Source organism: Macrosteles quadrilineatus, unplaced genomic scaffold (genome assembly GCF_028750875.1).
Source record: "Macrosteles quadrilineatus isolate MER2022 unplaced genomic scaffold, UCM_ALF_1.0 Scaffold_6__1_contigs__length_79288215, whole genome shotgun sequence".
In the NCBI taxonomy this organism is placed as follows: Eukaryota; Metazoa; Arthropoda; class Insecta; order Hemiptera; family Cicadellidae; genus Macrosteles; species Macrosteles quadrilineatus.
The window spans coordinates 30684529-30699001 of NW_026542599.1; the positions used below are offsets into that span (position 1 = coordinate 30684529).

The 14473-nt window shown below is 35.1% G+C and overlaps 2 protein-coding genes and 1 long non-coding RNA gene across 3 annotated transcripts in view; 1 reads left to right on the top strand and 2 right to left on the bottom strand.

Annotated features, from left to right (window-relative positions):
- Nucleotides 1-578: 578 nt before the first annotated feature.
- LOC128996681 (uncharacterized) lies at nt 579-4557 on the bottom strand. Its single transcript, XM_054422115.1, has 2 exons — nt 3627-4557; nt 579-2837 (listed from the first exon to the last, which is right to left on the bottom strand). The coding sequence occupies exons 1-2, from the start codon at nt 4489-4491 to the stop codon at nt 2341-2343; spliced, it is 1362 nt and encodes a 453-aa protein (XP_054278090.1). The 5' UTR covers nt 4492-4557; the 3' UTR covers nt 579-2340.
- A 2913-nt stretch (nt 4558-7470) lies between these two features.
- LOC128996998 (UDP-glucosyltransferase 2-like) overlaps nt 7471-14473 on the bottom strand; it is a 30004-nt gene continuing 23001 nt past the window's right edge. The window contains exon 8 of the mRNA XM_054422569.1: nt 7471-7747. Coding sequence (XP_054278544.1) covers nt 7480-7747 — 268 coding nt within the window. The 3' untranslated portion in view covers nt 7471-7479. The remainder of the gene's footprint in view (nt 7748-14473) is intronic.
- LOC128996999 (uncharacterized) lies at nt 11680-13981 on the top strand. Its single transcript, XR_008491078.1, has 3 exons — nt 11680-11706; nt 13332-13441; nt 13832-13981. It is a non-coding gene; the product is annotated as an uncharacterized LOC128996999 (long non-coding RNA).

Sequence of the window (14473 nt, forward strand, 5' to 3'; positions counted from 1 at the left end):
TGGAGATTAGATTAAGGTATCTGCAAACCTAAAATGCCGTGGGAAGGGAGGGAAACAGGTCGGTGACGTAGGAAGTGGTGAGGGAAGTAGTCAAGGCGTGCTGTCTGGAGTGTGGGAACTATTAATGATGATTACATTAGGGTATCTGCAATCCTAAAATGCCGTTGGAAGGAAGGGAAACAGGTCCGCGACCTAGGAAGTGGTGAAGGAAGTAGTAAAGGTGAGCAGTCTGGAGTGTGGGAACTGTTAATGGGGGTTTAAATTAAGGTATCTACAATCCTAAAATGCTATGAGAAGGGAGGAAAACAGGTCCATGACGTAGGAAATGGTGAAGGAAGTAGTAAGGCTAGCAGTGCAGAGTGTGGGAACTGTCCGTGGCATTTATGTGTCTGGAATTCTAAAATGGTATAGGAGGGCAAACAGGTCCACAACGGGGTGAAGGAAGTAGTAAAGGTGAGCAGTGTAGAGTTTGGGAGTGGATTAATGTATCTGCAATACTAAACTGCTTTCAGAGTAAACTAATGATTTTCCCCGAGCAAAGCTCGGTCCCCAGGTACTTAATATAAAGACACATGTTGTTTATTTGTAAGTTTATTGGTAAAGAAGCATCAGATAAACAATAGTTAGTCATCATCTGTGTCCTGTCTCATTCCTTTATAATGGGAAAACTATGCTGAGGCAGAGACTCAATTTTTGTTAAGATTTTGTTAATTTCTATCATGACAATTTTCAAAGCGGACCATGGCTGGGTTCTCATTTTGAGTTTTTAACTCATGATCTTGATTGGCATTTTTTGTAACCCACAAAGCTTTTTTCTTTTTGCAGAAAGGTTGATGCTGTCTGTTTTGTGCATCGTCAATGCAAGTTTTAAAAACATCTGGGTAACAATTGGAAAACTCAGTGTTTCTAACAACAAAATTGCAGTTGTTCTTAGGTTTAATATTTTCACTCATTACAAAGTTTTCATTTTGATTACATCTTCCATTCTTTAGAGTAAAAATATTGTCATTTCCTGAAGAATTAAAATATGTCTTACAGTAATTATCTGTACAGCAGCAGGTTTCTAATCCATTATCAGTTAAAACTCTGTAAAATGTACCATCTTCCTTTTTACTAATATTTGTATTTGAATTACTCTTAACTTTCATTGAATATGTTTTATTGTCTTTGCTGTGATCTTGAAAATGTCTCTCATCTTCCCTATTCTTTTGAGATAAATCCAAATCTGATGTTACATTGAATATAAATTTATCTGGTATTATACTGTCAGAAATGTCTAAAAATAAAGAATCAGCGGAAGGAACAGGTAAACAAGTGTGTCTACAAGTAATATTTTTACCACAATCGAAAAGTTTAGTATCAGTTTCATTTAAGAACGAATTTGTTTTATTTTCACTTTCATATTGATTGTTTATTTTAGAAATTATTTCCTTGTTGAAAAATCCAGTGGCTTCTTTAGAATCATTTATTTTGTAACTGTAATGATTAAAATCAGGAGTGTTAATTTTTCCCTGAAAAGCGCTTTTTGACATGCCTGCACAATTTTTACAAAATATAGATATGTTAGATATTGTGTCCGTAAGATATCCAGATTTTTCCAACAGTACTTCAGCCTGACTTTGCACAAATGTTTCAGTAGCATTAATTTTTTCAATTATACATGGACAACATTTTATCATCTCAGACATATTCATGGAAGTCAGGGCAATGTCTGGAACAACCGAGTTCTTTTGTTTCGGATCCACTTTTTTATTTGTTAAAGTAATTAGATCTTTGTAAGTTTTTTCGTAGCCAATAGAGATATTTTTTCTCTTAATAACATTGACTCTTGGCCAACTTTTTGCTCTTTGCGATGATTTCGATATATTTTTTGTGCGATTAGATTTTACTAACACCTCAGATTTACTACTCACTATATATTCTGAGTGTGAAACTTTGTTTTTGTTTACGATTCCAGAACTTCTTTTGAAATCTTCCCACAAATTACCATAATTAGCACCACATACTTTCATGGGATAAGTATGAATAACATTTTTCTGATGATCCCCAATATATACTGTATTAATTTTCTTAGTTTTTTCTGCATTACCCTCCATAATAGGCTCTTGATGTAAGGTCATACAATATCTATTGGATCTTGTCTTCACACAATTTGAATTTAAAAAATAGTCTTTTGAGTGATCTACCGAAAATGTGCTGCTTCTAGGTCTTAATCTATTTAGTACATAATAAGGGTTGTTACTTAGCTTTTTGACATGATTATTGTGTGTTTTCAAATTTGCGTGAACATTAGGGCTGGGCAAAATTCCTCTAACAGGTGATTTAGAAGGTATAGAAGTTTCACATGTTGGCAAAGTTTTTAGCAATTTTTGTTTCCAACATTTTTCTCTGTTCCTGATTCAAGTAAGCTGCACCCTCAATACCAAATTGCTGTTGGTGTATTGGCTTTAAGAGGGGTCTACTTAAAAGTTTTGCTTTCAAAATGTGAGTGTCATTTGTATCACCAGAGAATCTAGCATAGCATTTATCAGGTTTATTAACAGCTTCAAATACTGATGGTGAGATGATATTTTCAAAACTAACGTTTGCTTTCAAACTGATATTCTTTTCTAAACGTCGGTGTTCAATTGAAGATTCATTTGGATTTGAAATATTCTTCTCAATCATAACACTGTTACTGTTCTTATTATGACATGAAGCTTTGTTTCTCGTTTCAATGACATTTTCACTTTCTGTTTCATTATATTGTATCTGTCCACCACCATTAAGATTATTTGTAAGTAGAATTGTGATGCTTAATTTTGGCTCTCTTTTTAAATCCATTGACACTTCTGATTCTGAAAACAAACGTGTCAGCCAATTAAAAGAGTAAAGGAGTTTCAGTGACTATGCCCTATGTGAATTAATAATACTTATTTACTGCATGATCTCCCTTCCTCCCCTCATGTTATGACAAAAAAAAACTAATTCCTTGAAAAATGCATTAAGATCTAATCCGTTTTTATGGACTCACACAAAGAAGGGATGAGAAAATATCGACAAAACACCTGATTTGGGGATAAAATCTTAACAAATTCATCAAACCTGTCAACTTCCTCGGGAGCCACTAACAATAGGACCTCTATTACAATTATGTGAGGCGATAGCGCTGTGGGCTGAGCGAGCCAGGGAAAATGGTAGAATATCGTGAGTGGACAGCACGTTGTACCTAGAATGCGCGTCAGTCTATGTGCTGTTTACGTTTGATGTGCTAGTCCATTTTTGAGATAGACAAGGTGTGTTGGATTTTTTAACATACTTCTGCGTTTTAAAACCTACCCTAGACCAACCCATCCTAACCCAACTCTACCTAGCCCAAAAACTATCATTAGGGGTTGCAATTACGGGGACTAATATACGTGCTTCCTGGAAACTGGGACCCCTAAAGAGGCCCTCATACCACTAGAGGTGAACTCCTCAACTCCTACATGTGTTGCTGTGTTGCAAACAAGAATTTGGCCAAGACTAGATTAAAAATCTCAATTTAATGTACGGTATGGTAATTTTTTCTGGTGAGAGAGAAAACTTTTGATAAATTACTTAATTTAATTAGTTATTGTTTCTCTACTGGGTTAAGAAAGTCTTACCTCGTAGTTCTTCTCCTTTCTTTGTTGTTGAGTTGAAGTGTTCACTTTGTTCAATGGAAATGCTACATATATCACTGGAATTTCCTTCAACAGGTAGTGTAATGAAGTTTTTCTTGGTTTTGTCATCTGATATCCTTAGTTTAACTTCTTTAACATTTTTATATTCTGTACATTGTAGATTCAAGTCATTTTTGTTGGCTTTTACAAAGTTGTTGAGAATTTTACTTTTTGAAGGTTCGTGGTGAAATTTTAGTAGATTATTTTCAAATGATTTTTCTAACATCGACTGAAGTGGAATTTTATCCTGATTGCTTAAATTTGTTTTGACAATGTTTCCAGCTTTACTATTGAGTTGTATCTTTGTTTCATCACTTGTAGGTAGTTCAAATTTCTTTTGTGGTGAAGCAATATAATTTTCTTTATCTAAAGAGTGTTTTATAAACTTTTCAACTTCATTAGATACATTTGTAAGTGGATTCTCATAATTTCCCAGGGTTCTCTTATTTTTCACACATTCAGGTGACTGATCAGCTAAACTTGACAAACTGTTCCTTGAAGACAGTTTTTGACTCCAGCGATTTTCTTTTACGGTAACCGTACTAGACAAGTTGTCTACCTCGGTATTTTTTAGTTTTGCACAGTCTTTTTCCTGATCATGTCTTTCATTGAGCAAATCAATCCGAGAGTCTTTAATTGATGTTTTCAGACCTTTAAGTTGGTCATCATTCATTTTAAAGCTTGCATCACAAATGTTGAATATTGGAATATCGTGAGGTTTTGATTGTTTTTGAGTTTCAGCCAAAAAAATCGGTTTGCTATTTTTATTGGTTGTTTTACACAGTGTTTCCAATAACTTCAACATCATATCACACTCAATGTTGGTATTCCTATCAAGTACATTATTGTTTCCAGAAGAGATGTTTAGTTTAGCTATATTAGGAAGTGTAAAAGTATTCTCGGAATTATTAAAAATGTCTTTTATACTTTCAATTTTGATTTTATCATTTGTTACTTCTGGCAGATTACTGAAAACACTTATATTCCTCAAAGAAAAATCAGTACAAGTAGAAGTAGTGTTAGGATTATTTAAAAAGGAAGCATCAGTTTCTTTTTGGTTTAGCTCAATGTTCCCTTTTTGGTCATCCTTAAGACCTGTTTTTTCCTCTATAACATTTCTTCTAGTGCCAAGATTCTTCCCTCCCAGATAAATAGGTATGAATACCCTTTTCTTTACATAATCTTTCAATAACGCTTGTGACACTTCCTTCATTAAAATGTTTTTGTTGATGTTACTCGATCTGTTCACATTGCTTTGCAATCCAACCGTCAAACCTGCTTTACTATGTACTATGCTCACTATTGATTTGGAAGACTTTTTTGTGTTGATACTTATTATGTTGGAACCAAGAACTTTTTTTGACTTTATAGACACATTACTAGAAGTTTCCCAACAATGTTTTTGACCTTTCTGTTTGGAAACAGTTTTGCACTTCAATATATTACATGAGACATCACTTTTGAGGTGTCTAAATTTGTTTGGATCCACTTTGCCTTTGGCAAGTATGATAAATTTTTTCTTAGTCTTCTTGCCTCTGTTTGATGCAATGTTTTGTAGATGTTGTAGATCAACTCCATTGCGTTTCAAAGTTTCCAATTCCTCGGTGTTTAGTTTTATTTGAATATTGTTATTTAGAAGATTTTTCATCACTTGTTTGTTTTTGCTAGGAATAAACCAATCCCAAAATGAAAATGTCCCAGCGGGCTTCATAACTCCAATATTAACTCGGAGATCAGTCAATATTGACTGATCGGATGGGCTTTTTGGACAGGATCTTGACATTTTACCCAATATTTAACCAAGATAAAGTTTTTAAACAATTAATTTAATCAAACTATAGATTTTGATTCTAAATTTCCTTTTAGGAATAAACAACAACAAATTTACTTAAGCAGACAGCTGGATTAGTTTGATGAATTACTCTTAAACATAGGATTATGGTAAAAGATTTTTATTACAAGTCTTAAAATAGTGCCACCGACAATAGATTATAATAAGTGCATAGAGTACTTACTTACTTTCCGTGTCCGGAAATCAGACTTCGCTTTTCCAAAAATTAGCTACCGATAAGGCTTTGTCATTCGCATGTAAAAAATCATCTAATGTGCAAGACTGGTCTAGGCGTGGACAGATCAGCAGATGGCCAGGATCCTGAACAGCACCACACGCGCACAAGATGTTTTCTTCGTCTGGTAAGAGACCCCATTTCTGCATGTTTGTCTTGCATTTTGGTACCTCGACCCTAATTCGATTTAGGATCTTCCACACCGTGTAATGAAGGCCTCCACCAGGAGTAGTGTGTTGTTACAGCTGTTTTGTTTGGAGGCAGCTTTGTGTATTGGAGGGTATTTGTGTATTTTTTTAAGAACACAAAAGCTTATGGTTACTGGGCTGTAAAAATATTGACTCCATTTTAAATGTAGGTAGAGAAATAAATTTTCAATTGATATTGTTTTGGTTTTCAGTTTTATATGTTTTATTTTCAATTCGTTAATAAATTTATGTTCATAAAATTACATTTAAATAAATAATAAGCGAATCAATGAGCTGGTATCATCTGCCTGCCATGTTTTCTTATGGAACGGCTGGCGCTAAACAACACTACTTGCGACGTTGCCAATTCTAACAGTCCGCGACCTGGAGTTAAAGGTGGCCGCGGTCCGCGGACCACAACGTTCATCGTTCTGTGTGTTTGTACCCTTAGAGTGCTGGGTTTTACTGTTTGATTAAAATACTAGAGGGCATCTTTTGTTTATATTGAGATTTGTTTAAAATATTTTTAAACAAAGTTAAATAGCAAGAAACAAAATAGTAAGCAACAAAACACCCTCTACAAAAACTAGACAGATCCAACCTAAAAATTGTCTTCAGCTGATCTATACAGATGATACATCTTTGAAGATGATATGTTTAATCTACAATAATTATAAATACTGTTGATTATGTGTTCGTATACTCCTATATGTATTCTAGTGTTTATAGGATAGGTCGTTGGTTATCCATAGTCTGTGATAGGTAGTCAAACAATGTACAGTAGTCTCTAATAGATAATTCATCCTTATATGCTAAAAGTGATCTTGAGATAAGATACTACTGAAGACAAATTTATGTTGTATATATACCGTATAGAGTATTCATCATTATACTTGTGGCAGACAAACATACTACAATAATAATAGGTGCATGACCTTTGACATTACTTTATAAATTGTAACTGCGATGCAGACTCCTAAGAACGTGCCTACCTTGCCTCCTGGTCTTGCTCTTGGCCTAGGAGAAGTACCATAGTCACCAGAGGGTATTTATCCCATCTTAGTCAGCCAGGTCTGGTACTGGTTCTTCTGTCTTTCCCAGAGCTTAGTCCCACCAAATAAAACATATAGATCCTTAACCTTATACAAATAGTTTTTAAGTTCATGAATGTTTCATAGAAATAAAAAAAATACAGCTCGTGACATCTAATCTGGCACTTGGCCTAGCGCAGGCAGTGTAGGCGGGAGGAGGGTGGAGGTAGGGAAAAGACCGGACTGCAAACATTTCCGCTGCCTCAAGGGGTTGACTCCCCTTGTATTATGTACCTGAGCGCCTTCATATGGGTCGCGAGGACAGTTGATGCAACCCGCATGACGGGACATAATGTTTTTTAACTAGATACTAGTGGCGGTCGGCCAAGTGCCAGCTTAGATGTCACGAGCTGTACCTAAATGCTGTTCCGGTAATCTTCGCTACTGAAATCAATCTTGTCTAAGAATATCTTACTGGAAACAGGTAACAGTAAAAAGACAATTAAGAATTCTAATTTAATTTAAACTTGGCAGGTTTCCTGGTAAAGATAGTGGCTGTGGCTTGAGTCAGTTTAACACCACAATATATCAGGACACCCAGGACTGCTAGAGAGTCCAGCATGTAGTACTGGGTAACTGACAGATCCTTGGCTGGACTCTGTAGATGCGGAGCTCCCTTGTGTCTGAGTACGTACTCTACCCAGTAGAGAGCTCTCAGCAGAGGTGACTCAGGCTGATCTTTGAGTAGCACTGACCTGTGTCTGACTCTCTCTTTGTATCTGTAAAAATGTGTACAAATACTAAAACTTTGCTAATCCTTGTGTGTGTCATGTCAATGACAAAAGAAAGGTAAATGACATAGAACATGGAAACAGAGCCCGAGTGGACCTTAGGCATGTATGAAAGGTTTATGCGGTGCCCAGGGTCCGGGGCTCTTTGGTGTATGTATAATACCAAACAATTGTAAAGTCTGTGAATTTTACATCAATTATGAAATTAGAAATTGGGGAGCATGGATACTAATATTATACACTGAGATTTTTGTTAGTTAGTGTTGTTAGGATACTAATTTTTGGCACTAAGGGGCCCCGCTCTGAATGTTTGCATAGGGCGCAGTACCATCCATAGCCGAAAATACAAGGGTTAAATTAGGGTCTCCAACGAGCTCCCGTCGGCTGTCGCAGTGAAGCGAGATAGCTCAAATCTGAGATCACTCTTGTGTTCATTATTTCATCCACTACCTTTCTAGATCAATGCCACAGTTATAACACAGAATAGTCAAGTCATAGTAGCCAAAAACATTGTGAAAGAAGATCTACCTGTCTACCAAGTATTAATCACGTTCTGAAATAAAATGTCTGTGGTTTAAGGTGTTAGCTGCTATTGAGGTGTATTGCCAGTTCACATCACGAATGAAGTAAAGTATTTGAACGTTAAAAAAGAAATAGAGCAGGGACCTCGGACTTGTAGGAGGTCATAAACGTCTTGTTTGACGGAGTGGCCAAAACTAAGGGAATTTTGTTGTAGATTGCGGTACGAATGAAAAAGAGAAAGCCAAAGCAATAGAGGAGATCTCTAAAAGAATAACAAAGAGACTAGTAGTTAACACTGGTGGTCTTAAAAACCCTGACCAGCAAGGAAGCATTCATAAATTGTATAACCAGTTCCTCAAAGGAATTAAACTGCACACACTTCCACACTTGCAGCCGGTCTAGTTATATCACCAGTTCAACACACAACTGGCTGGGTTATAGTGCTCATACCTAGCAATCACAAGGTCGCATGTTCAATCCTGTGAAAAGTCAGTAGCATTTTGATGGTTCGAAACTGGACCCAGCTGGTCCTGATCATTTCGCTTTAAATAAATGATTCTTACTGATGGAACAGCTAATCTTAGTCAATAACAAAGCTACACAGGTCATCTCACAACATTCTACACCCATCCTCTACTCCTATTTATTTGTAGATTTGTACGGCCTTCTTTTGCATTTTTGCAAAAAAAAAAAACTTTTCTGAAAACGCACCTGTCAACTGGCAATGGATTTCATTTGGGATTGATTCCCATCCCTGAGAATCCTAAAACCAGAGAATGCAATTTATAGCTTAGAGTCTCTGTCAAGCTTAGAGTTTGTCAAAATGAAAATAAGTGTGTAAGGTATTTCCTAACAGCTAACAGTACACATATTCTTCTTCTTGCTTGATTGATGGGGGTCACTCTGGTCTATGGTCCTTATTATCCTCCTATAGGGGTGGAATTCACCTAGAACGGTAGTGGGTTGGATGAAGTAGAGGGTGAGACATTTGTCTCTGGTTTGATCTAGCTGGCTTGGGAACACAGCTGCTCGATGGAGACCTTAATTTAGGAACATCCCTTGTATCAGTATCTACAGGGTGGGGCAGGGAAGTATCCCTAATTTTAAAGGTAAATTAAAAGACGACCAAAAATGTTAGAGCCAAACTTTTTATTGAGATTTAAAGGTTACATCTGGGAGTTTATTTTAATATAACTTTACTTGGTTTTAAACAGCATATCCTGCAAGTTGTGTCCCTAGTCCAGTCAAGGAATGAGGTGTAGAGTGCGTGAGCAGGTAACTAAGCGATTCCTTCAGAAACTTGTTCAGGGGGCTTAGGGTGTTAACATACCAAAAGTCCTGACTCCTAGGTGGTGAGCCAGGGGGTGGAGGGGGGGAAAAGGGGGGAAAAAGGTACGCATTTTGGGTTTTAGCGAATTTCCCATATAGGGAATAAGCTATTTTGATTATATCTCGAAAACTATCAACTTTTTGTATACTATAGTAAATTATAAAATTGAAGAAGATTAAATTTTCTACAAGAAAAGTATATAATGTGTTTATTTTGGTTTAACAGATTACGAGTTATAACTTATTTAATTGATATCTTATTAAAATACTCCTTCCATAAGAAATACATGTAAATTAGTATGTGAAATGGGGCGAATCCTATCCGCCCAAAGGAAATATAAATGATATTCTGGAAATCTTGACAAAATTTCAAGTAATTTGACACTTTAATCATTAAAATTGATCCAAAATTAAGGCGAGGGTGAGGTAACAAAATGTCGAGTTTTGGTGTTTTTTTATTGGAAATATAAAAAAAACCTTAAATCATCCCATTTTTAAACGCTCACCCTCGCTTTAATTTTTGACAAAATTTCATGATTTAAGTGACAAATCCCTAGTGAAAAAAATTTTCTGGTCCAGAACCTGGCCAGTACTGTCACAGAACTGACCAGTTCTGCCACAGTACTGACAAGTACTGGCCAGGTTCTGGGCGATACTGGCCAGGTTCTGGATGATACTGGCCAGGTTCTGGGCGATACTGGCCAGGTACTGGACTGATACTGGCCAGGTTCTGGGTGATACTGGCCAGGTACTGGACTGATACTGGCCAGGTTCTGGGCGATACTGGCCAGGTACTGGACTGATACTGGCCAGGTTCTGGGCGATACTGGTCAGGTTCTGGAGGGTGCTGGCCAGGTTCTGGCGAGTACTGGGCTGATATTGAAGTTTGTATCTTTATTTTAATGGGTCTGGTTTTACTTGATAGTTTTAGTGACTTTAGCCCAGTACCTCTTTGTATTATTAATGGCAATAAAACTATATTCTGATTCTGATACTGGCCAGGTTCTGGGCTGATATCTGGCAGTGTTCTTTTTGGCTGATTATGGCCTCTGGTCCATGTGTTTGTTGTTATTTACTTAAGTTATTAACATTGGTAAATTGGAGATTACTGATAACGATTAATTTATACATTTTGAAGGTGGATCTGTACAGAGCTACAGACTGAAAAAGTGTTGTACGATTGTGATGAAATTCAGCAAGTAGGTAGGCTACCAAACCACGGGTTTTCAAAGTGTTTTTATTTTTTTTTTTAATTTTATTTTTTAATGGCGATTTTTCCATAAAATAATAGCAAAATCTTATTTTCCAAAAAAAATAGCTCAATTTTTTTTTATAAATAACTAGTAGGTATGTTATAGCCCTTTAAATTCTGAACTAAACGTTACAACTCCTTTTACTGTAAAATTACGGCTTAAAAGTTACTGTAACTTGTATGTTATTTTTTCCATAATATATTATAGAGGAAAACTGTGTTTTTTTTATATATTTATCAAAATTAGTATATTTGGGTCCTTATAATTCAAATTAAAATGGTGCAACCTCTCAGTGTTGTGAAAATTAGGGTTTATATTTATTGCAACTTTTGTGATTTTTTCCTGTAAAATATACTACTACCACATTTAAATAGTCAATGCACATACCCATACAAAGGACAAGTATGTGTCATTGGATACAGTTTATTTTTAAATAATTATCTCTAAAACCAAAATAAAAGATTGATTAAGATAACTAACTATTGTTTAGAAAAATTTAGCAAGATTTCAATTTAAAAAAAGAATTTTTGCGCCAGAATGAGGTAATGACAGGCTCTATGCCCGTGTTGGCTGTGGAGGGGACTGGTTTTTCTGTTCCAACTGTCCAACTGTCAAAAGATCGTCGCCATCTTTGCTTGGCTGTTGTGCCTAACCTCAACCTCTCGACTTTGCAAAAGTATAACTTAGTCCTTTACATTTAAAATTAAAATGTATTAGTGTATAATCGTATCAATATTATATTAGTAGCCTAAGATTTATGTTGTTAGGTAGTTTACCTTCATTTTTTAGTTTTCTTTCACCAAAGAATATCGTTATTGAAGAGGCGCTGTCTCCCAAACCAAGGTAAGGAATTCAAAACAACATTGGGCCTAGGCCTACTTTAGTTCATAAGTTTCATGTGAGTTACACATCAAAAATTAGGTTCAATACAAATTCTGCAACATCTAATCTTACTTTAAACTGATTAAAGTTAGGTTAAGTTATAAACCGGTAGTTAATAAGTAGGTAAAGTTAACTTACTTATAGAAAACTAACCTAAAATGAGTTAGTCAGGCTTTGGCTTACAGTTATAAGTTTGTACACTACCTAACAAAGTTGCATTGGGTTTAATCTTAGTGCATTTGTTAGTAGGCCTATAGCCTTGATGGGGCTTTCTTTGAAAGTTCGGTTTTTACTTGAACGGAGTCCTAACGTTTTACTGCATGTCCTAATGCGATATAACTTTTTAACCTTACTTAGGTGAATCATTGGCCACAGTTTCAAATCTGCAAATTTTAATAACCTAGGCTATATAGGAATATACCTAACTTAAGTTACTACAATCATTTTCTTAAACCTATGCAGTCAGCCTTGGTCAAAGCCTAGATTAAAAGTTAGGTTACAAGTTAACTATCTTAAATAGTCTACCGTAACTCAATTGTTAGGCCCTACCTAAATAATTCTTATGCCATTAAAGGATAGTTGATTTCATAAAATAAATTCCTTAGGCATAAGTTGGGCTACTGCTAGGTAGGATGAAAATAAAATCCAGCCAAGCGCAGTAAATCAAACTTAGGCTAGGGAGCATTAGCTTACCAAAAATAACTTCCAACAAACCGAAAATGTACTCCTATCTAACGTATTTGTTTGACCAATTCCTATCTAGGCTAGAATAACTTAATTTGTTACCGTATTTATTGTCACGCTATGGACGAGGCCTATTACATATTTTATAGGATAAGTAAGTTATTGGTTACATTTTTCTCGACTGATAGGCTTAACTTACTAATAATTTATTCATTACGGTATGTTAAGTATAAGTTAATGTTAAGTTCTAGCTAACCAATTTGCGTCAAAATCCGTTACGTTTCTCCAGCGGTATGGATTTTTCTAGGCCTGTTTACTTCTTAACTGAAAGTACTTAGGCTAGAACAAATTTTATGTTGTTAATAAATTTATGTAGGCCCTACATAGCTTGGTTATTGTATTTATACTTTTGAAATTTGTGATAATTGAATGGGAATCGGAGGCAGACCCGCTGCGGCACATTTTATGTGCGTGGGTTATGCTTGTCGAAGCGCCTTATTGTACCATGCCGAGTTTTGTGTACTGTACCCTATTTAAGCATTGAGTAGATCTGGGAAAGCTTTATTATGGTTGATTTTTAGACCCTTTTACAGCATTGAGAAATATATTATGCTGATTTTGATTCAATCAAATTTATTTATTCCCAACGTCAAATTGTCGTTACATGAGATTGCAAAAAGTTAAAGTAAAAAAAAATTTGCATGAAGTTCTTGTCAAAGGTTTAATTTCTTTTTGTCTGTCTTCCCCCATTTAAAGTTTTGAATCTAGAAACTTGCTGATAGAACCTTTTTTCAAGCTGAAACCTTTTTCAAAGTTTTGGTGGTTTTGAGATTAGATTTTGACACATTACTAGTGCTACATAGCCTACTTAATAATAGCAAACTTCTTGTTATTTCTTACAGAAGCTGTTTTTCAACCAGTTTCCAGAGGCCAAAGAAAAAGACATCGAGACGGTGATAAAAGATTGGCTAAGACCGTCAAGAAATCAAATTGTTAGCAAGTAGGAAGCAAGGTAATTTGATACCAAATGATTGATTAATAGATGATGTCAGTGACCATCAAAGCAAAATGTAAAAACTTAGCCTAAATGTTTCATTTTGCCTTACAGAGTTGATGCCTGATTTATTTGCACATAGCCAATCCCTCTAAGATATCAAAACTAATATAGACAAACAAATTAAAACCAACACTTTTTTTGTTTTTGAAACTGCAACATTTTCTCAACCAAAGCAAAATGATATGTTTAAGGAGTTAATGGCAAAAAAAGGCTCAGTAAATTGAAAGAAGCCAGGTGATTGTGCTTTAGAATAAGACATCTGTTTATGAGTGATCTCTTAAAAATTTACATCCAATACCAGTTGAATATATTCAATGTTAATAATATAATGTTACTTTTTTTCAGGAGAGAAACGACTGAGGAGGACGAAGACTGCATCCCATAAATGGCTCATGGACTCAATCTTTAGATAATCTTTATGTATTTAAAATTCATTATCATTTATAAGTGCAAAGATCTAATGTAATATTTTTAAATACATACATGTTGGAGTGTAATGCTGATTATTGATTAAGGCCTACACATTTGCTAGTGAGATAACTTTTCAAATATAGAAAAACATTAACAAAATTAAAGATTTCGTAATGGATGATCAATTTAACAGCAGTATTACCTTGCTGACTAAAATAGAAGAAAATTCACAAATAATAATTCTTTTACCAACAAAGGAGCTAGCAGACCTAATAATCCTATGTTAAATCGTGCATTGTCTTTTGAATTGTCACTAAGGTAGGCCTAAAATGTATAGGCCTATATAAAAATCCCTAAAATGCTGGCCTAAAGCCATCTTTACCAACAGTTTCAATAGAAATTTGTTAATTTAACAATCAATATTGTTATATTTTAAAAAGTTAGTTAACCTTAATTACAAATTGTGTAACAATCCGTAAAATTGTCTGATAATAGGTATGATTGAGATTCTTGTTAATATTAAGACTAATATATATTTGGTTATTTTAATTTCGTTTGACGGTTTGAATAGCACGG